This window comes from Giraffa tippelskirchi, chromosome 7 (assembly GCF_054371585.1).
Source record: "Giraffa tippelskirchi isolate mGirTip1 chromosome 7, T2T-mGirTip1v1.2.pri, whole genome shotgun sequence".
NCBI lineage: Eukaryota > Metazoa > Chordata > Mammalia > Artiodactyla > Giraffidae > Giraffa > Giraffa tippelskirchi.
In genome coordinates this window covers 7,043,081-7,065,569 of record NC_137281.1, presented here as the reverse complement: position 1 = coordinate 7,065,569, position 22,489 = coordinate 7,043,081, and the positions used below count along the sequence as shown (strand labels likewise).

At 52.1% G+C, this 22,489-nt stretch overlaps 2 protein-coding genes across 3 annotated transcripts; both read left to right on the top strand.

The window, feature by feature from the left end:
• Nucleotides 1-967: 967 nt before the first annotated feature.
• Nucleotides 968-1,970, top strand: ADM5 (adrenomedullin 5 (putative)). Its single transcript, XM_081515079.1, has 2 exons — nucleotides 968-1,305; nucleotides 1,512-1,970. Exons 1-2 carry the CDS (start codon nucleotides 1,235-1,237, stop codon nucleotides 1,762-1,764), a joined length of 324 nt encoding a protein of 107 aa, XP_081371205.1. The 5' UTR covers nucleotides 968-1,234; the 3' UTR covers nucleotides 1,765-1,970.
• Nucleotides 1,971-2,460: 490 nt separating this feature from the next.
• On the top strand, nucleotides 2,461-20,879 carry CPT1C (carnitine palmitoyltransferase 1C). 2 transcript variants are annotated; one of them, XM_081515044.1, is made up of 19 exons: nucleotides 2,461-2,740; nucleotides 3,422-3,576; nucleotides 8,189-8,328; nucleotides 9,736-9,907; nucleotides 10,062-10,163; nucleotides 10,254-10,391; nucleotides 14,151-14,228; nucleotides 14,461-14,568; nucleotides 14,675-14,759; nucleotides 15,011-15,206; nucleotides 15,314-15,496; nucleotides 16,223-16,328; nucleotides 17,188-17,304; nucleotides 18,239-18,403; nucleotides 18,650-18,784; nucleotides 19,391-19,543; nucleotides 19,980-20,093; nucleotides 20,206-20,298; nucleotides 20,527-20,879. In XM_081515044.1, the coding sequence occupies exons 2-19, from the start codon at nucleotides 3,436-3,438 to the stop codon at nucleotides 20,638-20,640; spliced, it is 2,340 nt and encodes a 779-aa protein (XP_081371170.1). In that variant the 5' UTR covers nucleotides 2,461-2,740; nucleotides 3,422-3,435; the 3' UTR covers nucleotides 20,641-20,879. The 2 variants fall into 2 exon arrangements, with proteins under 2 accessions (XP_081371170.1, XP_081371171.1); XM_081515045.1 differs by lacking the exon at nucleotides 17,188-17,304 and having other exon boundaries at nucleotides 2,488-2,740.
• Nucleotides 20,880-22,489: the final 1,610 nt, after the last annotated feature.

Below are 22,489 nucleotides of genomic sequence, written 5' to 3'. Positions count from 1 at the left end.
CTTTCCCCAGCCTCCCATATTCCACAGCTTCCACTCTCAAGTCTGTGTCCCACCTGGCCCTCAGCTCACTCGCAGGGTCGTCTCCACTGGCTCTCCAAGTCTGTGCCCACAACCGCCCCCCCCATGTCTCCTGTCCGGGGCCCCTAGGCTGGGCTGGGGGAGGGCTGGGCTGTGGATTCCCAGCAGAGCTGGCCTCAGGTTTCCCAGAAGCCCTCTCTCCCGCCTTCCCCCATCACACACATTGTTCCTTTCAAGGCTGTTTTTTCCTGTCCAGGACCCTCCAAGGCCAAACCAAGGCTGATTGGCAGTGCCTGCTGCCCTGCCCTCCACCTGGGGAAACTGAGTCGGGGAGAGGGGTTCAGAGAGTTCTTGGTGGGAGTGGCTGCCTGCTTCCTCCCCCAGCCTGGCTTGGAACTCAGGGGTTCCCACGGTAGAGATGCACGCTGAGGCCCCACTGGCCTTCACGGCTCCCAGCGACTGGCTCTCCAGTCTCTGCTGCAGACATGGTGCCTGCGCCTGCCCACCCTGCCCTCCCCAAGGCCACGTCCAGAGTCACTGGCCCCCTAGGTCTCTGTCCACACAACCTGGATCACCCTAGACAGAATCCATGACTTCTTTCCATGGCCTTCCTACAGCTGCTTCAGTACAGCTGAAACGCTCGGCCGGCAGGCACCCCACACCCATCTACACATATTGCTCTCCTACCGGGATGGTGTTAGGGTTCAGACTCCCTCCACGATTTGAGGTGCCTGAGTTTGCTTTGCCGCCTGTCCCAATTATCAGTGCCCCGCGTTGCCCAGCCCCCGCTCTGGAAGTCGCCTGTCCCTTGAGGGTGAAGTCGCGCCTTGCAGCATCCCCGCCCCCAGCCCTTTCCAGGAAGCCCTAAACTGCGTCGCCACTTGCAGGTGTCAGCTGCCCCGCCCCTCCTCCCTCTGCCTTAAAGGGGTCGCGTCTCCCTGGGCCTCCCAGGGGCATCGGCGGCACCGCGGGTCCCGTGAGGTCTCCTTGGCCGCGGTGCGGGAGGTGGGCATCCAAGTCCTAATCCTGCCCTTCTAGCGAGGTGTGGCTCATTCGGCCTCAGTTTGCACGGTCTGAGAAGTGGGGACGCCCTGATTCCTCGCGCTAAAGCAGGCGCTCAGGGCATTTTCCAGGCCCGGGGAGGAGGCGGGGCCGCACCCCGGAGGAGCCGCTTCGCCCACCGGTTTCCCAGAAGCCGGTCCGCCCCACCCCCACGATGACCGCCCACATTTTCTTGCTGTTGCTTGTCGCCTCCTCCATCCTGGGGGACCCAGACTCGGCGGGCAGGTGAGAAACACCGAGGGCAGCGGGGACGGGGCGGGAGGGAGACCGCGGGGGGCATGCGCCCTCTCTAGGCAGTTTTCCGCTTCGGTGGAATGGGAAGTTGGCCAGGAAACGGGCCCCGCCCGTCTCGGAGTTCTGGGTAACCCCCCCCAGCCCCTTTTCTTGAGTCGGGTGTTTGAACCCGGTCTTCTCCCACGCTCCATCCCCAGGCGGCCCCAGCACCAGGTCTCCCAGCAGCGCGGGCGCCTCTGTTCCCTGGGCACGTGCCAGACCCACCGCCTGCCAGAGATCATATACTGGCTCCGGTCTGCCTCCACCAAGGAGCCCTCAGGGAAGGCTGGCCGCAAGCCTCAGGATCCCCACAGCTACGGGCGCCGCCGGCGGCGCGAGGCCAGAGTCCCGCTACGTCTCCAGGACCCCAGCCTGCGGCAAGGGCAGCGCAGTGCCCAGCTCTCTCGGTGATGCTGGGCACATCTCTGCTCGTCCCCTGGCTTCAGTTTACCCATCTGTGTATTGGGGCCGTGACCTCAAGTTTCTTTCCCCCCTAACTCCACCTCCTGGGCTCTCCCCGCGCTGTGACTGGGCTGGACCCACGTGCACACAGGCCCCAGCAGGGACAAAGAATATTAACGTCCAGAGCTGAATAAAACGAGAGTTCCGTGTTTCAATCGGCTTGTCTGTGCCCATTCTGGCCTCCCAATTTGAGCCGGGTCTCTAATATATTCTTCGCTTTATCCACTCAATTTTCTCCCCAAGGGAAGCCCCTCTGATTAACTTGAATCCGACCCGCTGTAGCACCTCCACGCCAACTCAGCCCCCGCAGCCTCATATTCCATGGGTGGTTTTGGTGGGTCTACCGGACCCCAAAGCAGTCCTCCTCCATCCCCTGCGTGGTGGGGCTGAGATTCTCTCTGGCTCCCATGCGCGTGGGCTGAACTCTAAGCTGAGCTGCTTTCCTCGAAGAGAAAGGAGAGAAAAGAGACAAACAGTGGACTCGGGAGCCGAAGAAACTGGGGTTCGGAGGAGAGGTGCTGCGTAGAACAGGGGAGGCCCAATGGTGGAGAATCAGGCGGGTAGGAGTCTGAAGGCAGGGATGCAATGGAGGGAGGGGATTGGACGCTGGAATTTTAAGGGGACGGGAACTGAGCGCCGGGAATTGAAGGGGGCGGGGATAGAAGATTAGAAGAGGGCGGGGATAAAACCCGGGGCTTGAATACCCAGCGAGGCAGCCGAGAGACCGAAATTGGGGTTCCTGGATGTTGGATAGTCGGAGGCGACAGGAGCTCCGGAGGCGCATCAACCAAGTCGTGGACTCACAGCACTGGGACTGGACATATGCAAGTGGGAGGCTCGAGTCCGGCGCTCTAAATAGGGGGAAGGGTGTGTGTGTGCTCGGGCTTGGTCCCCAGGATCCTATCGGCGGACCCCTGACAGCGTGGTAAGTGCCGGACTGTAGGGGCGCGAACTCCTGCGGGGGCCGGAGGATTGCGTTTTGGGGTGGGAGTGCGGGCTCTCCATCACTTGTCCTCGACGCTCGCCTCTGCTCTCAGCCTCAGCATCCCCGAGGCATGCGCAGCAGTGTGCTTCCTCCTCCATCCCCTTCAGCCCGGGGCTGGGGGAGGGGACGCTGGGTCACCCCAGAGCGAATGAATTTACAGAGAACCCCCCTCAACTCTCCTCCCCCCCGCCCCGCCACAAGTCTCCCACCCCCAGTCCTTGCCTTGGAATGGGAAGCGGAAATGAAGTGGACAATGCCAACGTCCGGCAGGTGTTCATTTCAAAATCGGTTTGGGAATAATGTTTTTCCCGAGATCTCGCAACTCACCCTGGACCAGTTTCCCTCCTCGACCCCCAAATCTTGAAAGTCCTTTGGAGGGGGCCACTGTCCCCGCACCACGTTGTCAGAATAGCCACAAAAGGGGTTAACGCGAATTATCCGTCCTGCCTTTCTGTGCGCTCACAGAGGTCCCCAGTTGAAGTCCCCCCCAACACTGGAGTCTACAGCCAGGACCCTCAAGACCCCTCAGGTGTTAGGGAAGGGTGAGCTGGCGTCCTACATTCCTGGGTCTGCGGAGAAGGGGCTGCGGGTCTGAGGAATGACCCTCTGTCCTCCTCCCAGGGCTGTAGCCTGACATGGCTGAAGCTCACCAGGCGGTGGGCTTCCGACCCTCACTGACTTCGGACGCGGGGGAAGTGGAGCTCGGTGCCCCGGTGTTGCAGGAGATCTACCTCTCCGGACTGCGCTCTTGGAAAAGGCATCTCTCCCGTTTCTGGGTGAGAAGGGCTGCGACTTGGTTTCCTTCCGGGAATCCAGTTACCTGCTTCCGGGATACGCGAGGCTCCCTTCCGGGCATCCCGGGTGGTCCCGCTTCTGGGAGTTTTCATGTCCACTCCCAAGACCCCTTAAAGCCAAGTCCGGATTCTCTGTGGCTCACTGCTGGGTTCTTCAACCTCGCCTAGGAGAACTGCCATTCACCTGTGGTACCCACTTCCTGAATGCCCTTCACACTCTCCCCACACCCACAAACACAACTTTTCCACCCCAATTTCTAGAACTCAGTCCCCTTACCTGTGGTGCACCTCTCACCTTTTCCCTTTCATCTCCAGCCAGGCTCTAAATGAGATGCTCCCCGTTCCAGAACCCCATGGCCTGATCAACGTCTTGGGTAGCCCGCACCCCAGTCCTGAAGGCCCCCTTTCCCAAAGCCCTTGCCCACTGGCTCTCTGCGCCACCACCTTGCCCCTGCTCTCAGCCCCCAGTACCCTCTCCAGTATGTGGCACACCCTCCTTCTGGTTTTGAAATGTGAACCTCTACCATCTGGATCCCAAATTCCCACTCCTTGCCTTTGCCCTAGAATGCCTTAGAATGCTCACATCCACCTAGAACCCGTGTCAGCCCCAGGGTCCCCAGTTCTAGAAGTCTGGCACCATCTATGGAGTCTCTCTGGAGAAGGAAATGGCAGCCCACTCCAGTAATGCTTGCCTGGAGAATCCCATGGACAGAGGAGCCTGGTGGGCTACAGTCCATGGGATCGCATAGTTGGACACGACTGAAGTGACTTAGCATGGGCTCATGGAGTCTCCCTGCTGGCCACACCCTCTCTGTGAACACAGGTCTTGAATGCCTTTGGGGTTCACCAGGACTGGGTTTGAGTCCTGACTCTGCCACTGACTCGCTGTGTGGCCTTGGGCAAGCGCGTCTCTCTGAGCCTCAGTATCCCTACGTGTAGCACCTCCCTCACGGCACAGTTGCAAAGATTAAACACACTCTCACGTGCAAGCCCTGAGTCAAGTGCTTGGCCCATGGCAAGTGCTGAGGGTTAGTTTTGTGTTTTTTTTTTTGGCTGCACCTTGAGACATTTTACCTGGAAAATTCCATGGACAAAGGAGATTGGTGGGCTACAATCCATGGGTCGCAGAAAGTTGGACATGATTGAGCACAGACATGTGGAACTTCCCCGACCAGGGATTGAACCCGCGTCCCCGGCAGTGAAAGCGAGGAGTCTTAACCACTGCACCACCAGGGAAGCCCTCTGAGTGCTAGCTTTTGATTATAATATGGTTCTTCATTTGCCAAATATCTGTGGAGCATTCGTGAAGGGCCTGGCACTGTTTGGGGCACTGGGGACATGGCAGAGAGCAAGACAGACAGAGTCCTGCCCTCATGGAGAAGATAAGTACTCAAAACGTAGAGTATGTCAGATGCTGACATGCTATAGAGGATGAAAACGTGGGCAGGGAAGAGGGAGCCTGGAGGTGTTAGAATACAAGCCGGGGGCAGCCCAGGGTTCTCCCTGGAAGCTGGAACATTTGAGCAGGCTGGACAGCACTTCTATGGCCATAGTGGTTGTTAAAATGATTGTTAACATAGAAATGTATCTGCTCCAGTAAGGAAATAGCCACTAACCCAAACCCCCAGAGAGCCCCTTTCAGCCCTACTTCTGGGAACCCCTGGGCCTCAGGCCAATCCAGCAACTAAAGTGTTAACTTGTGGTTAAATACATAAACACACACATATATACACACGTAAATAGGTATTTAAACTAAGATGTAATTATATACAGAAAAATGAGAATTTTTTAAGTGTACAGACCTTGAATTTTGTAGTATCTTTGTAACTGGTATAATACCTATGTAACCAACTCCCCAACAAAACAGCAAAGCCATCATTCTAGAATGTTCCTTAGAGCTCCTTTTGCCACAGTACCCCTTACCTCACCCTCGCTGCAAAGCAATCACCGTTCTGATTTCTATGCTTATAGATGGATTTGAACTGGTGTTGCTATGTCGAAAAATTTTAACTGTAACCCCTGTATTCGAGTCAGCTCTGAAACTCCTTTCTGACTCAAATGTCACTGATGGCCAGTGGCCCCCACCAAACACTCATATTAGTATAATTGATCATTGTAATAGTGACTCTTTCCTTTCAGTCACAAAGCTGCCTCTCACCCTGATGGTCACTTGGGAGTTCTCACATCCTTCCTCTCCAATCAGGGACCCCAGGAACCACCCTGAAGCCGTAGCTCCTGGAACTGGGTCCCAAGGTGAGGGCTGTGCCCTCAGCAACACCAGAGCTGTAATTCCATAGACTCATTGCTAAGCCTGAATTTCTTTACTTAAAAAATGGGAATCTTGACGGTCCCTGACTTGAGGGACTGTTGTAACCATTAGTTGCCTTAGATGGTCTGACTCAGAGAAGTCACCACTCCAGCATTGCCGTTCTTATCTTACATACCACATAGGTGCTTTGTGACCTCCGGCGTGTTAGTAACTTCTCTGGCCTTCTGCTTCCTCATTTCTAAAACCATACTAGAAAGTAATAGATCTCAGGCTCTATACCAAGCAAACCCTTTAAATCTATTGCTCATCTGGTCCTCATTAAGACCTCTTTTTTTGTCATGCTGAGCAACTTGCAGGGTCTTAGTTCCCTAGTCAGCTAATCAGAGATTGAACCCTGGCCGTGGCAGTCCTAACCACTGGAGCACCAGTGAATTCCCTCATCTAGAGCCTTCTAAGGGAAGCCTATCATTAGTCCCATTTTACAGATGAGGAAACAGAAACTCAGAGAGATGTTTTCACTTCCCCGAGGTCACACAGCTGCCACGATGCAGAAGTAGAGGCAGATCTGGAAGAATTAGAAGTCTGGCTTCTCACTATCCTGAGCTGCTTTTCTAGAACATGGTCTCAATACTGATGCCCAAGAGTTGTGAATTACATGCAGTGGGTCACTTGGGCCAAGCATGCGGCTTTGGTATAGGTGGTTCATTGGCAGGAGATTAGAGCGTTGCTTGAGATGGTTTCCAAATGGATATGAAATTCTGAGATACAGCAGACTTCAGAGTATGGTACTCTCATCCGGCTAAGTGATTGACAGTGCCCTCTGGAGCCAGGAGACTTGGGTTCAAATCATGCCTCCACCACTTCCTGGCCATGTGGCCTGGGATGAGTTTGTCAAACTTCCTGTCTCCTCCATTTCTTCACCCATATGATGGAGATACGAATAATTACTATCTTACTGAGTGTGACAGGGGGACAAAATGGTTTAATGATGCTCCTGGTACTTGGGAAATGCTATAGAGAAATTTTCTGATATTAGGAAGCCCCTGTTCTATTGCAATCTAGAGCCCCAGATAGAAGCACTGAAAACATATTTTAAAAAGAAAAACTAAACAACAAAAATAACCATGTTTGCCAGTAACCTCTTTCTGCCAAGCCAAGGGGAGATTGTCCGGTAAATAAATCCCCAATGAGGAGAAGATTAGCAACAAAGAGGACATCATAATATTTATTGAGCTCCTACAGTGTGCCTGACTCTGAGCTATGCAATTTACCACCCTGTGCCACCCTACCCCACCCCCCGTCCTCTGCTTCATTTTCTCCATAGCACCTCTTGCCATCTGACTCATTCCACCAAAGCCTTTATTTATGTAGGTGTTGTCTCTATCCCCCATGAGAGCAGGAATCTTGCTGTCTTGTCACTGCTGTTGGACTGCAGTAAGCCTTTGTGGAATGACATTTCCTCATCCAGCCCTCGTGACAGCCCTATGAACCAAGTACTGAGATTTGGATTGTTCCCATTCTACAGATGAGGAAACTGAGACACAGAGGTAAAGTCACGTGCTTGCAGTCACTCAGCTAGCTAGTGACAGAGCAGAGATTTGAGCTCAGAGGGTGGGGACTCCAGAGCCCAAGGTCTAAACCATGATCTCTGGGAATTTCCTGGCAGTCCAGTGGTTAGGATTGTGTGCTTCTCTGGAAGACTGCAGGAGGCACAGGTTTGATCCCTGGTCAGGGAACTAAATTCCCATAAGCCGCATGGTTTGGCAAAAACAAAAGTTTATACTTGTAAATGGCACCTGACATGTAGTGAGCACTCATTAAATGTTAGTTATCGCTAGTAAGCTTCCCTAGGAGTTTGGAGTTTGGTTAGTTACCCAATAGCCTGTGGGATGTTCCCTAACCAGGGATTGAACCCGACCATGGCAGTGAAAGCAAGGAATTCTACCACCTTGACCACCAGGGAATTCCAACCCAACATTTTCATTCATTCCTCATTCATTCCAAGGCCAGCCCCTGAGCTCTGGACCCTGCTGTATACAGGCAATTGTTTTTGCCTTTTTGACAGTCTCACCTTCAGGGTCCTGTCTGAGAATAACCGTTCCTCCAGGGAGCCCTCCCTGACTCCCTCCTCAGCCTGAGCAACCTGCCTTATCCTATCGCCATGAGCACTCACTGCATTCTGGTCTGACCTCCTTGGGGGTAGGACCCAGAGCTGTCTGTTCCTCACGGTATCTTGGGCACGCATCTCAATGCTGAGTCAACATCTAAGAGTGGTGCTTAGCAGATCGGATAACTGATTGAATAGGTGACCTTTCCTCTCCACAGAACGACTTTCTCACAGGCGTGTTCCCTGCTAGCCCCCTCAGCTGGCTCTTCCTCTTCAGTGCAATTCAACTTGCCTGCTTCCTCCAGCTGGATCCTTCCTTAGGACTGATGGAGAAGATCAAAGAGTCTCTGCCAGACTGGTGAGGTTCCCCACTTCAACCCAGTAACCTCCTAACCCCTTTCCCTCCACCCAGGGCATTTCTATATCAGCATGTGTGTCTGTTAAAGAAAAGTAACCTCCAAGACTTACCTGGGGTCAGATTAATAAAGGGAAAGCATCAAGTAAAGGGAGGTGATTTCCTCTATTGTTTCTGCACATTTTCCATCCTGGCTGCTTCTTGCTAAAGGAGATGTTGGCAGACTAGACAAAGGCCAGGTATGGTTATATATACTAACACAAGTATGAGTTCTGCTAATCTACAGTTGTGTGGTCTTAGGCAAGAGACCTCACTATTCTTGGTGTCAGGGGCTTCACAACCCAAACGAACTTTTGGGCCAACCCAGTGATTGGTTTTTAGGGTGGTTGGAGGAATTAAACAAAATCATTCATGTGGAATATTCAGTACACTACTAGGAGGTTATGAAATGGGAGTAGTTGAATGATTATTGTTGTTTGGAAACCAGATGCGGGTGAGGTTGCAGGTTCTAAGTCTTAGATTAGTCCTCCTGGGGAAAAAGGTTCAAACTTTGTACAGACAGCCTGAAAGGGTAGATCTAGGATCAGAAGTAGAAATTTCCAGGAAGGCTAGATTTACTTAGTCTAAAGAGGGTAAGTGACTCCCTTCAAGTCCTCCAGGTGGGATTTGCTCACAGTCTGTCCTATTGCAACTTTACAAAACATGTGGATTTACTGTATCTTTAGACCAGCCATTCCTAAACTTGAGTTTGTATTAGAGTTATCTGGGAGGCTTGTTAAAACACTGATTGCTGGGCCTGGGGCCCAGGAATTTGTATTTCTGACAAGCTTCCAGATGGTGCTGATGCTGCTGGTCCAAGGGCCACACATTGAGAACCTCTGCCTCAGGGTGTAATTTGATATCTGATATAGTGAAAGTCACTCAGTCTGCCAGACTCTTTGCGACCCCATGGACTTCTCCAGGCCAGAATTCTGGAGTGGGTAGCCTTTCCCTTCCCCAGGGGATCTTCCCAACCCAGGAATCGAACTGGGGTCTCCTACATTGCAGACGGATTCTTCACCAACTGAGCTATCAGGGAAGCCTGATATCTGGTATATTTCAATAGAAATACCAGCTCGCATTTATTAAGCTCCTGCCAGTTTCCATGGGATGTGATTTTAGAAACTTGGTGTCTCCATATTCCTGAGGAGAGATAGTAGCCACACCAAGAGAATCACACCTATAGCACTTCACAAATGAGGAACTGGACATTTTCTGACCGACTCTAATTCTACAGGATATTCCTCCAACAGCCAAAAGTTCAGAGTCAGAGAGTGTTAGGAACAGTAGGCGCCGGGTAGGGCTGGAGGGGAGGGATGTTCTGAGGCTGGGAGACGCTGGCCTATACTCTTTTTCTCTACCCACCCCCAGGGGTGGACAGCATCACAGGCTGCGGGGGGTCCTGGCGGCCGCGCTGTTTGCGTCCTGTCTGTGGGGAGCTCTGATCTTCACGCTTCACGTGGCCCTGAGGCTACTTCTGTCCTACCACGGCTGGCTCCTCGAACCCCACGGAACCATGTCCTCTCCCACCAAGACCTGGCTGGTATGGGAGAGGCAGAGCCCTTGATCAAGCCCCCTCTGCCCTGTTCTGTCTGTGGAGTGCCACCCTCGCCGCGCGCCCCCTACCCCACCGCAGCACCTTGGTCCCGGGCTGCAGTGAGGCGTTTAATGAACCACTAATTCCTGCTCGCCACCAGGCCCTGGTGCGTATCTTCTCTGGCCGCCATCCAATGCTCTTCAGTTACCAGCGCTCTCTGCCGCGCCAGCCTGTGCCTTCCGTGCAGGACACCGTGCGCAAGGTGGGCCAGGTACCCCAGGATGGGGAGGGAGGCTGCGGAACGGGTAGGGGGGTCTATGTGACCTGCCCTCTTCCCCTGCTTGCCCCTCAGTATCTGGAGTCTGTCCGACCCGTCCTCTCCGACAAGGACTTCGACTGGACCGCGGGCCTAGCGCAGGAATTCCTGAAGCTGCAGGCGTCACTGCTGCAGTGGTACTTGCAGCTCAAGTCCTGGTGGGCGTCCAATTACGTGAGTACCGCATCCTGTAGGGGAAGCTCCTGAACGGAGAAGCTCCTAACCCTGAGAGTTCCATGCCCCGCCCCACGCCCCGCCCACAACCCCAGGCCCGGCGGCGATTGGCGCTTCACTCCATGTGTGAGGCCATTGAGGCCCGCCCCCACGCTCCAATAGTTTAAACCTATTTTCCAGTATTCTGAGCTCCTCGCACCTCTCCAATATTCTGAACCCCGTCCATCTTGTGTTAACATTTTAGGCCCCATTCTCCACGCTCCCACATTCGGAGACTGGGTCTTCAATTATCTAGCTCCGCCTCTGGGACCCGCCCACATCGAGAACTCCGCCCCCAGCCCGCTAGTATTTAAATCAGAATTCCGGGCCCCTTCCAACATTTCAGTCCCTCCCATGGCGTCCGAAGACTCTAAGCCCTTCCCCTAGAATAGTTATTTTCCTCTCCCTTCTGTGCGCACAGACGCCTGCCCTAAACGTACTTCCATCCGGTTTCAGGAGCTAGGGTCCTAGAGCGCACTCTGAGTTAAACTTGAGAATCTGAGGCTTAGAACCAGGCAGCGAATTGCCCTGTAAGCGGCTTCCAGGCCTCCCATTCTGTAGGAAGCCATAAATAGCCGCCAGGCAGCATGTGATGAGTTGGAGGTAGTGAAGAAGAAATAGATGTTATTTTTTTTAGGTTCCACATATAAGTGATATCATATAATATTCGTCTTTGCCTGACTAACTTTACTTAGTATGATAATCTCCATCACTGACTCGATGGACGTGAGTTTGAGCAAGCTCTGGGAGTTGGTGATGGACAGGGAAGCCTGGCGTGCTGCAGTGCATGGGGTCGTAAAAGAGTCGGATAGGACTGAGCGGCTGAACTAATGTTGCTGCAGATAGCAGTATTTCATCCTTTTCTATGAAAGCCTTAGTTTTAGAGATTTTTTTCTGCATGTTTTTGGACTAGATTTCACTCTTAAAAATATATATATAAAACACTTAAATAACATAATAATTATATAATGTATAAATAATATACATGTATAATTATATAAATAATATATATACACACCATATGTATATTTAATTGATTTATTTCATTATACTTCTAAGACACTGTCAGTTGTAACATGCACCATTATCTTATGGACAAGAAAGGAAAAAGAATTAAGTCTAACACAATGCTTTCTTACCACTTATACAGGGCAATCCTCATTATTCACACATTTTGTATTTGTGATTCTTCTACTTATATTTGTAACCCCTAATCAGTACACGTGGCACTTTCATGATCATGCGGAGAGTTGTGCAAGGTGGCAAAAATTTTGACTTGGCTTGAAGTGCACATTCCTAGCTGAGGTGAAACAAGAGTGGAAGGAACCTGACCCTGTATTTCCCTCTGGAAAAAATGGCTCAGTGTTGGCTAATCAGCGTTCCCTGCACTTTATAGGACATAATGACCTTTACTAACAAGAATCAGGTGTATATTAAAAAGAGCTCACTTAGGGACGTTCCTAGTGATCCAGTGGTTATAGAATCTGCCTTCCAATGCAGGGGACACTGGTTCAGTCCCTGGTCGGGGGAACGAAGATCCTGCATGCAGCAACTAAGACCCAATGCAGAGACATCACTTGCATATACTGTTGCATCACATGGATATAATGTTACAATATTATACATATAGTAAAATACACAAGTCTTACATGTACAGCTTAATTAAGTTCTATGTATGTATATAACCAGATAACCCCTACTTAGATCAAGGTACAGAACTTTTCTACCATTTGCTGGAAACTTCTGAATTTTTCCAAAATATGTTGCCTATTCCCAGGGAACGACAACTACATCCTGCCTGGTCTAAGTTTAAGGAAGTGTACGATACCATCAACTTAAAAGATCCCGAATGCTGCAAGGAAGACCAAAAATCCTGCGGGCTACAACGAAGACCCAGTGCAGCCAAATAAATAAATAATTAAATATATTTTTTAAAAAAACCCGTAACAAAAAGGAAGGAAAATATCTAGAAAACACTAAAAATCTCTGACCACCTCCCTTTAATTCTTGTCCCTCCCACCATTGCCTATGAGAAGCACTTTGGTCAAAATCTTTTGTGAGTGTATGTATACATATATTGATACCCAGGGAAATATAGATATTCTTTAGGTGTATATATTTTATTTATAATATGTAATTTTAACATATATAATAATATAACATGTTATATATCATATTACATGTTTGATGTATATAAACACACATAACATGAATATCATATATAATTTTAATGATTCAAATGTACATAATATAAAATTTGCCATTGTAACCATTTTCCAGTGTACAATTCAGTAGTACTAAGTATAGTCACAGTGTTGTGACCCCATGAACTGTAGCCCACCAGGCTTCTCTGTCCATTGGATTCTCCAGACAAGAATACTGGAGTGGGCTGCCATTCCCTTCTCCAGGGCTCTTCCCAACCCAGGGATAGAACCCAGGTCTCCTGCATTGCAGGCAGATTCTTTACTGTCTGAGCCACCAGGGAAGCTGGTATATAAATACACATAACATAAATATTGTATATAATTTTAATTGTGATTCAAATGTACATAATTTAAAATTTGCTGTTGTAACCATTTTCCAGTGTACAATTCAGTGGTACTACTAAGTATAGTCACAATGTCATATAACCGTAACTACTATTTATCTCTAGAGCTTTTTTATCATCTCAAACAGAAACTCTCTGTGCTCATGGGCAAAACATTCCTATCCCAGGGACTTCCCTGGTGGCCCAGTGGCTAAGACTCTGCAATCCCAATGCAGGGGGCCTGGGTTTGATTCCTGGTGAGGGAACTAGATCCCACATGCTGTAACTAAGACTCAGCACAGCCAAATAAATAAGTAAAATAATATTTTCTCAATATTTATTTACTTGTTAGGCTGTGTCGGTCTTGGCTGTGGCATGTGGGTTCTTTTGTTAGAGCATGTAGCGTTCTTTCTAGTTGTGGCCCACGGGCTCAGGAGTGGTGGCACACAAGCTTAGTTGCCCCGAGGCATGGGGGATCTTAGTTCCCTGATCAGAGATCGAACCCACATCCCCTGCATCGAAAGGCTGAATCTCAACCACTGGACCACCAGGGAAGTCCCTAAATATTTTTTTTTTGATTCCTGTCCCCATTCTCTGAAGCCCCAGGTAACCTCTATTCTACTTTCTGTCTCTAGGAATTGGCTTATTTTAGATTTTTCATAGACGTGGAATCATACACTATTAGTCCTTTTGTGTCTGACTTATTTCACTTAGCATGTGTTCAGGGTTCATCTATGTTGTCACTCTGAATAATTAGAACTTCACTCCTTTTTATATTAACAATCTGATGTATAGATAGACCACACTGTCTATTCATCCACTTGGCTGACAGGTTGGGTCTTAGTAGAATTTTTTTTTTTTAATAAAATGGGATCATTTCACATGTCTTGTTGTGTGCCTAGCCTTTTTCACTGTGCAGCCTGTCTTGGTGCTCAGTCTCTGTCAGTAGCATAGATATAACTTGTTCTTTTTAAACAGCTGTTATTCATAACATGAGGGTAGCACAGTTTAGCTAACTGATACCCCATGGAAGGACATCTAGGTTATTGCTAGTTACCTATCTTGATGCCTGCTTCATTGAGCTCCACCTTCCCCATTTGACATAGCAAAGTCTGGAGGGACCACCCCCCCATTTCTCCCCCTCCCTTGACCCCAGCCACCCCAGCTGTGAGTCTCTCCTGCCCCACTCCCAGGTCAGTGACTGGTGGGAAGAATTCGTGTACCTGCGCTCCCGGAACTCATTGATGGTGAACAGCAACTATTACATGATGGTGAGAAGGGGAAACAGAGATTAGGAAGTGGGCAAAGGAAGGGGTTCATATTTCCCCGGGTCTAGGGTCGGGGTGTCTGGCTAGAATGTGGGGTTTAGGGTCAGTGACCTCAATCACAGTCTGGAATTCACCATCCCACCTGTTGGGATCAAGACTTGTGTTTGAGGTCAGTGCCTCCATCCTGCATAAACCTGACCGCAGGCATTTTGCTCTTGCCTGTCCTGGCCTGCAGGACTTCCTGTACGTCACGCCCACTCCTGTGCAGGCGGCGCGTGCAGGCAACGCAGTCCATGCCCTCCTTCTGTACCGCCACCGCCTGGACCGCCAGGAGATCCTGCCAGTAAGAGGGCTTCCCCCGCGGGCTGGGGACGGAAGCTGTGGTCCTGAGATGTGTGGCCACCACCTGGGTCCTGGGAGGCAGGTCACGAGCCTGTGATCTCCTGCAGACTTTGCTGATGGGAATGCGACCCTTGTGCTCCGCCCAGTATGAGAAGATATTCAACACCACGCGAATTCCCGGGGTCCACAGAGGTGAGCCCTCTCTACCCATCCCCTTGATAGAGGTAGAACAGTATAGTGGCTAAGAGCACGCTTTCTAGAGCCAGCCTGCCTGGATTTGAATCCCAGCTCCTTAACTCCCAAGCTGTGTGACCTTGGGCAAGTTATTACCCTCTCTGAGCTTGAGTTTCCTCTTGGCTCAAATGGGACGAGAAGGGTATCTGCAAGCCACTTGGTAAGTGGCTAACAAAGGTCTTTAGTCTTACAGTGTATCCCCTCCCCAGATCGCATCCGCCACCTCCGTGACAGCCGACACGTGGCTGTCTTCCACCGGGGCCGGTTCTTCCGCGTGGGGACTCACTCGCAAAGCCACCTGCTTTCCCCGCGGGCCCTGGAGCAGCAGTTTCAACGAATCCTGGACGACCCTTCTCCTGCCTGCCCCCATGAGGAGCATCTGGCGGCCTTGACCGCTGCTCCTAGGTGAGGGTCAGAGGTCTGGGGGCCCGAGGCCCGGCCAGAACCTTGAGGTCGCGGGACTGGCGGAGGCTGGGCAGGGGGAAGGGGGGACTCAGTCACTCCTCCGGCAGGGACACGTGGGCCCAGGTGCGGAGGTCTCTGAAGACCCAGGCCCAAGAGGCCCTGGAAGCCGTCGAAGGGGCCGCTTTCTTCATATCACTCGACTCCGAGCCCGCAGGGCTCACCAGGGAAGACCCCGCAGCTTCCTTAGATGCCTACGCACACGCCCTGCTGGCCGGCCAAGGCCACGACCGGTGAGTCAGCCCGCAGATCTGGCCCCCACCCGACCTGCGACCCCAGACCCAATGCACGGAGAGACCTGCGGACCTCTGAGGCAGTTAACATCTAGACCTGGGACCCCAGATCCAGAACTGCAGATTTCAGGACTGCCAAACCTCTGACCTGGATTCTCAGACCTTGAGAAACTCTAGACCCAGACTCCAGACTCAGAATTGCAGACTCAGGGACCCCAGATCTGAGGATTAATAGGTGCCAAACCTAGGACCTGGAGACCCAGGGAATCCCCCAGCCAGACCTTAAGCCTGGGGACCTCAGACTCAGAACTGCAGGTGCCCCAAATTCAGGACCTCAGCCCTGGGATCTGCTACCTAGAGATTCTAAGATCACTTCTTAGATGCCCACCAGGCACCACTCTGATTTCTGAGGCTCCTGGGAGAGTTTCCCTATGCTCTCAGCACCTGTAAACGCTGAACTTTTCTCTTTTTTTCTGAAATTTTTTTGAACTTTAAAGAAAAATGTTCTCTCAAAACCCCTGAACTCCGTAATCCTGAGATACATTTCAGAGACAATCAAAGCCCCCACTAGAGACCCCTACCTTCTTAGGGATCCCCACACCAGGCCCCCACCCCTGATTCCTAGATCTCCCAACCGAAACCCACTCAGTTCCCGCAGAGAGCCTCCCGACTTCCCTTCTGGCCTCCTTGACTCTTTGGTGACCACTCTGAACTCTCTCCTGGCAGCTGGTTTGACAAATCCTTCTCCCTAATCGTCTTCTCCAATGGGAAGCTGGGCCTCAGCGTGGAGCACTCGTGGGCTGACTGCCCCATCTCAGGCCACATGTGGGAGGTAGGGCAGCCAGCTGGCCCTCCACCCTGGGGACCGCCACCCTCCCCCCACCATTTCCAAAGACCTCCCAGTGGGATGCAGTCAGAAGCTGTTGAGTGAGAATAAAAATCCAGAATGTTCGGAGACCAGAGTGAGGGCTTCCAGCCATATCACCCTGAGTCAGAACCATCCTGTGGCTCTGGGTTGCTGTGTGACCTTGGGCAAATTACTCCCCTCCTCTGAGCCTCAGTTTCTGCCTTATCAAGTGAACGGGTTGTATTTTCTTTCATCTTTAAGCTCCTGTCCAGTCCTGAGAACCTTAGCCTCTCTCCTTTCTCTGTTTCATTTAGTCCTTATACCATCAGGGGTGGTGTCTGCATCCCACTGGGTTCCCCGTCTTCAGTAATGTTGCATGAAGGGTTGGCTGGGGCCCAGGGTGAGGATCAGGCATGTACGAGAGGAAGGAGGGCTGCTTCTAGATCTTGAGAGCAGCCCCAGGTAAGCTGCTCCTCTGTGCCTATTTTTTACTTAAAAAATGGATTTTTTTTTTTTTTGCCTTTGATTATATTGGTAAATGACACTCTCAGTTCAGTTTAACCTCAGACCCTACAAGACACTTCCTGTCATCTATCATCTCTGCATATCATACTTTGAACCAGTCACAAGTACAAGGGCAGTAAGGACCAACTGAGTATTAGTACTAGCCTTGCTCTCAATGACTGTGACCCCAAGATCTCACCTGTGACCATCCAGAGGCTTCTGTTTCTCAAAGATTGCCCTGACTCCCTTAAGAGGGGACTTAAGAAAAGAGGGGCTGGTTCGATGCCCCTTGCTTGGTCCAGCGGGAGGAGGGACTCTGACAGCTTCCATCTGCACACAGTTCACTCTGGCCACAGAATGCTTTCAGCTGGGCTACTCGGCAGATGGTCACTGCAAGGGGCACCCTGACCCCTCGCTGCCCCAGCCCCAGAGGCTGCACTGGGACCTTCCAGACAAGGTGAGGCCAGGTTTCTAGGTTCCTCTTCCACATCCCCAAATTCCTGGGTTTGCCTCGAATCTCATCCCCACCCCCAGTCTCAAGCAAAAAATCAATCCCATCCCTAAGCCCCATTTCAAACCCATACCCCAAATCAAGCCAAACCCAAACCCCAATCCTGTCTCCAATCTAACCCCATCCCAACCACATCCTCTGTTCTAACCCTAACCCCAAACTAACCCTCTTTCCACCACCCCTGCTCAACTCCAATCCCCACACCATCCCCAACCTCAATTTAGTTCTATCCCAACTCAGATCCAACTTTGTCTCCATCCCAAACTCATATCCACCTCCATCCCCAACACCATTCTTTTTTGGTTTATTCATTCATTCATTCATTTGACTGTGCTGGGTCTTAGTTTCATCTTGTGGGATCTTTTTTTTTTTTTTCATCTTGCGGGATCTTTTCGCTGGGGCATGCGGGATCTAGTTCCTTGTCCTCAGCCCCCTGCATTGGGATCACGGAGTCTTAGCCACTGGATCACCAGGAAAGTCTCCCCATCACCATTCTTAAATTCAATCCCATCCCCAACCCTAACCCCATCCATGCATCCTAAGTGGCCTCAGTCGTGTCCAATTCTTTGCGACCCCACGGACTGTAGCCCACCAAGCTCCTCTGTCCATGGGATTCTCCAGGCAAGAAGACTGCAGTGGGTTGCCATGCCCTCCTCGACCCCATCCCATACCCAACCCCCATTCATATCCCATCCTATCCAAATCCCAACCCCATTCCCAACCCTAATTCATTCTCATTCCCAGCTCTATTCCCTGTCTGTCCCATCCCTGTCCCCAAACCTCAATCCCATCCTGACCTTCACTGCAGGTGCCAGCCCCAACTCTAACCTCCTCCTGTCTGTAACCCCCAGCCATTCCTCCCTCCCTCCTTCTCTGGCAGATCCATCTAGCCATCTCTCTAGCCCTGAGGGCAGCCAAGACCTTGTCTGGAAACATCGACTGCCATGTCTTCCCCTTCTCCCACTTTGGCAAGAGTTTCATCAAACGCTGCCATCTCTCTTCAGACAGCTTCATCCAGACCGCCTTGCAGCTGGCCCACTTCCGGGTCAGTTGGGTTCCTAACCCTAGCGCCCCCCTCTCAGGAGCTCAGTTCCCCTGGGCCCCCAAGACCCATATTGTCGAGACCTTTCATGACTTCTTGGTGGTGGGTCCACCATCTTGATTAAGCCAAGCCCTCTCCCAACTGCATGTTCCTGGGTGGAAGGAGGCTGGAGGTCCACACAGAGGTGGGTCAGGTCTGTGAAGGCTTCCTGAGCCTAGCTGACAGGTGCATCTCCTCCTTGTCCCCCAGGACAGGGGTCAATTCTGCCTGACTTATGAATCCACCATGACTCGCTTGTTCCTGGAAGGCCGGACAGAGACAGTGCGTTCTTGCACAAGGGAGGCCTGCAACTTTGTGAGAGCCATGGAGGACAAAGAGAAGACAGTGGGTGTGGGCCTCATTTGAGGCTTCGGTCATTTCCACCTTCTCATTCATACATTTACAAACATTTAAGGAGCGCCTTCTGAGGTCCAAGCTCTGTGATGAGACAGGGGAGGAACAGCCGAGTCTCTGACCTCAAGGAGCTCACTGATGGGGGGAGACAGAGGTAGTTCAGCATAGTGTACTACATGCTTTAATGGGGATCACACAGAGGACACGAGTGGGCACCCCTGTTTCCAAAATGTAGGTCTCTTTATTTAACCTGTGTGACCTTGTAACTTTCGTTTGTACCATTCCTCATGTTCCCTACATAATCTCTCTGCTCAGAACCCCGCAGGCACCTGTTTCCTCTCCCCCTACTTGTTTTGAGGCTCAGTGAAGGGAGTTTGGGCCCTAGATACCTGGGAACCCACCTGATTCTGCCTTGCTGTGTGACCCTGGGCAAGTGACTTCCCCTCTCTGTGCCTGTTTCCCTGCTGCGAAGTGGAGTTGATATCTCTGCCTTGCAGGGAAGTTGCAAGCTGGGTTGAGGCCGGGTGGTGTAACAGGCCCCAGCAATAAGCCCACTTCCTGTCTTTCCATGACCTGTGACCTCCCCGGGGGCCCCAGGACACACAGTGCCTCGCCCTGTTCCGCCTGGCGGTGGATAAGCACCAAGCTCTGCTGAAGGCAGCGATGAGCGGACAGGGGGTCGATCGCCACCTCTTTGCTCTCTACATCGTGTCCCAGTTCCTCCACCTGCAGTCTCCCTTCCTGGACCAGGTTGGGAGCAGGGAAAGGGTTAAAGAAGAGAAGGGAGGCACTTCAGGGCAAGGAGGGTGATGTTGGAAAAAGGAGGTATCAGCAGAGGAGAGAGCTCGGGGAGACCAGGCTAGAGAGAAAGGGAAGGAGTGGAGAGGGAAGAGGGGCCTAGAGAGCGGGGCACGGTTAGGGAAATGATGTGAGGGGCGTGGTCAGGGCGGAGGGGCGGGGCCAGTGGGAGAAGAATGTGGTCTAGAAGACAGCAGGGTCAAGAGTTGAAAGGGAGAGGGGCGTGGTTAGAGGCGGGGACAAGGGAAGAGGGTGTGGCCTAGAGGAAAAGAACACAGGGGTGACGTCAGGAAGGGGCGGGGCAGAGTAGCGCATCTTGAAGGGAAATTGGCAGTTCAGCCGCGGAGGCTTGTCTTTAGCGCACACGTGACCGACTCCTGTCCCTCAGGTTCGCTCAGAGCAGTGGCAGCTGGCCACCAGCCAGATTCCTGTTCAGCAAATTCACCTGTTCGACGTTCACAATTACCCCGACTATGTCTCCTCTGGTGGTGGATTCGGGCCTGTGAGTGGAACTGGGCCCTGAGGGAGGAGCGGGCTGGGGGGTCTGCCCTCCCACCTATGGCTGGGGGATGGGACCTGGGGCTGTGTTGTTCCCCTCACTCGTCACTCTGCAGGCCGATGACCATGGTTACGGTGTTTCCTACATGTTCATGGGCGATAACGTGATCACCTTCCACATCTCGAGCAAAAAATCAAGCACAAGAACGGTGAGGCTAACCCACCCTGTCCCCTCCTCCCTCAGGACTCCCGCCTCTCCCCTCCTACAGCTCAGGATTCCAGACTCCCAGCTCGCGCCCTGCCCACGATCCCGGAGTCCCAGTGCTCAAACCCCGCAGCCCTCAGGCCCAGGGGCAGGGACCCTAGCCCTTTTGTTTCTCAGCCTCTGGGAGACCCTCTCCCAGCTTCTCTTGCACGTGACACGTCTCTCCTTCCAGGACTCCCACCAGCTGGGCCAGCGCATCCAGGACGCCTTGTTGGACGTGGCCGCCCTCTTCCCAGAGGGGCAGTGTCTTAAGCGCAGAGGGTTAGGGGAGAAGGATTCGGGTTAGGGGAGAAGGATTCGGGTTAGGAGAGGAGGACTCGGAGCACAGCTGTGGCTCTCTCCCCTGCTGTACCAGGGGCTCCAGGGCCCCCACGACAGCCACTAACTTTTGACGCCTTCCAGAGGGGAGCTGGTCTCCCCAGGAACTAGGAGGAAGCTCTCTGCAGCTGGACTGGTGCAGGACAGAGGCAGCCTGTCTGGGTTTGGAAATCCCACATCCTGACTAATAAAGATGTGTGAGCTGGGGGTGTGATGTCCGCTGTGCTCTTGGGCTGGGCAGGGGTGGGTGAGGTGAGGGTCAGGGTGGAGGAAGAGAAAAGTTCCCATCCATCCCTAGGCTCCGCCATGAATTCCCAGTTACAGTCACCATGTCAGCTATAACCCTGCTGCTGCTGCTGCTAAGTCGCATCAGTCGTGTCCGACTCTGTGCGACCCCACAGACGGCAGCCCACCAGGCTCCTCTGTCCCTGGGATTCTCGAGGCAAGAATACTGGAGTGCGTTGCCATTTCCTTTTCCACAGCTATAACCCTGGCACCTGCCTAATTTACTGCCTTTCAGCTCCAGTCACACCAAACCCAACCATGCAAGACCCATCCCAATCAACCCCACAAGCTTTCATGAGCTCAGTTCCTGCTGCCCCAACCCCAACTGCCCATCCTACATTTTAAATATATATATACTTATTTATTTGGCTGTCCTGGGTCTTGACTAGGGGTTGGACCCAGGGGCCCATGCCTTGGGAGCGCAGAGTCTTAGCCACTGGGCCACCAGGGGAGTCCCTGCCCACCCTAAACTTAAAGGTTGAGAACTCCCAAATGAATCCCCCAATATTCTTATTGCTTCTAGAGACTGCCCGCATTTGTCGGTTTTGATTCCAGCTTCTATCTTCACAGCCATCATCGTTGCATTCCTCCGTGCCTTTCTCCACTAGTCATACCTCCTGTGACTGATTCCTACCATCTAAGGACCTTTGTGGTTGGACTGAGCCCATCCAAATGATCCAGGATTAGCTCCTAATCTCAACTCCAACTGATTAGCAACCTTAATTCCCTCTGCAATCTAATTCCCCTTTGTCATGTAGAATACCATATGTACAGGGTCCAGGGCATCTTTGGGGGAACCATCGTTCTGCCTACCACAGGTGCATAGATGAAACCAGATTGGCCGTAAGTGGTGAAACTAGGGGAAAGGTCACTGGGGTGGGGCTGGTTCACCAGAGTGTTTAACGAGCCACCTAGTGGTTGCTCTCAGTGGCTTCGGGCAGAAGGCCTGACATCAGGGGGGCTCCTCAAAGGCTGCGGGGCTCTGGGGTGGGGGCTCCTAGTTGTGCTTAAGGCTAAGCATTTCAAACAGATACTCGCCCAGCCAAGCCTGGGGATCAGCCAGCCTGCAGAGGTCAGTCAGGTGATCACCCATCTTGCAGATAAGCTTCACCTGCTCACCTAGGCCGAGGCTCCAGGAAGTCACAGAGGTGGGAGTCTGCACAGGGAGAACCCAGGGTGTGCAGATCCACATGGGCCTGGTTCATGGAGGTTCTTCTGCATGAACACAGAGGCTTCCATAGCATCCCAGGTTTTACCCCACTCATCTTGATACAGCTTCTACCCATCTAGGAAGAGGGCACAGCAGCCATGCTGGTTTTGCAGTTTCAAGAGATGGTGAGTGCCCTGGCACTTCTCTTAGAGCAGTCCGAGGAAAAAGGGGCTCATGTCCTTGGGTCACATTGTGGCAGTGGAAAAAGAAGCCCAGAAGCGGGTAGGCGTAGGAGGCCTGCAGATAGTTGTTGACCAGGTGGTGGACAGCGGCCTCCACCTCGGTGAAATGATTCTGACGAATCTGGGCACTCATGGTTGAT

Bases quoted from the DNA above. Each gene is read 5' to 3' on its own strand.
- ADM5 (XM_081515079.1), top strand. From the start codon at position 1,235: ATGACCGCCCACATTTTCTTGCTGTTGCTTGTCGCCTCCTCCATCCTG. The intron at 1,306-1,511 runs GTGAGAAACACC...CTCCATCCCCAG, and splicing joins GACCCAGACTCGGCGGGCAG to GCGGCCCCAGCACCAGGTCT.
- CPT1C (XM_081515044.1), top strand. From the start codon at position 3,436: ATGGCTGAAGCTCACCAGGCGGTGGGCTTCCGACCCTCACTGACTTCG. The intron at 14,569-14,674 runs GTAAGAGGGCTT...GATCTCCTGCAG, and splicing joins ACCGCCAGGAGATCCTGCCA to ACTTTGCTGATGGGAATGCG. The intron at 15,207-15,313 runs GTGAGGGTCAGA...CTCCTCCGGCAG, and splicing joins GCCTTGACCGCTGCTCCTAG to GGACACGTGGGCCCAGGTGC.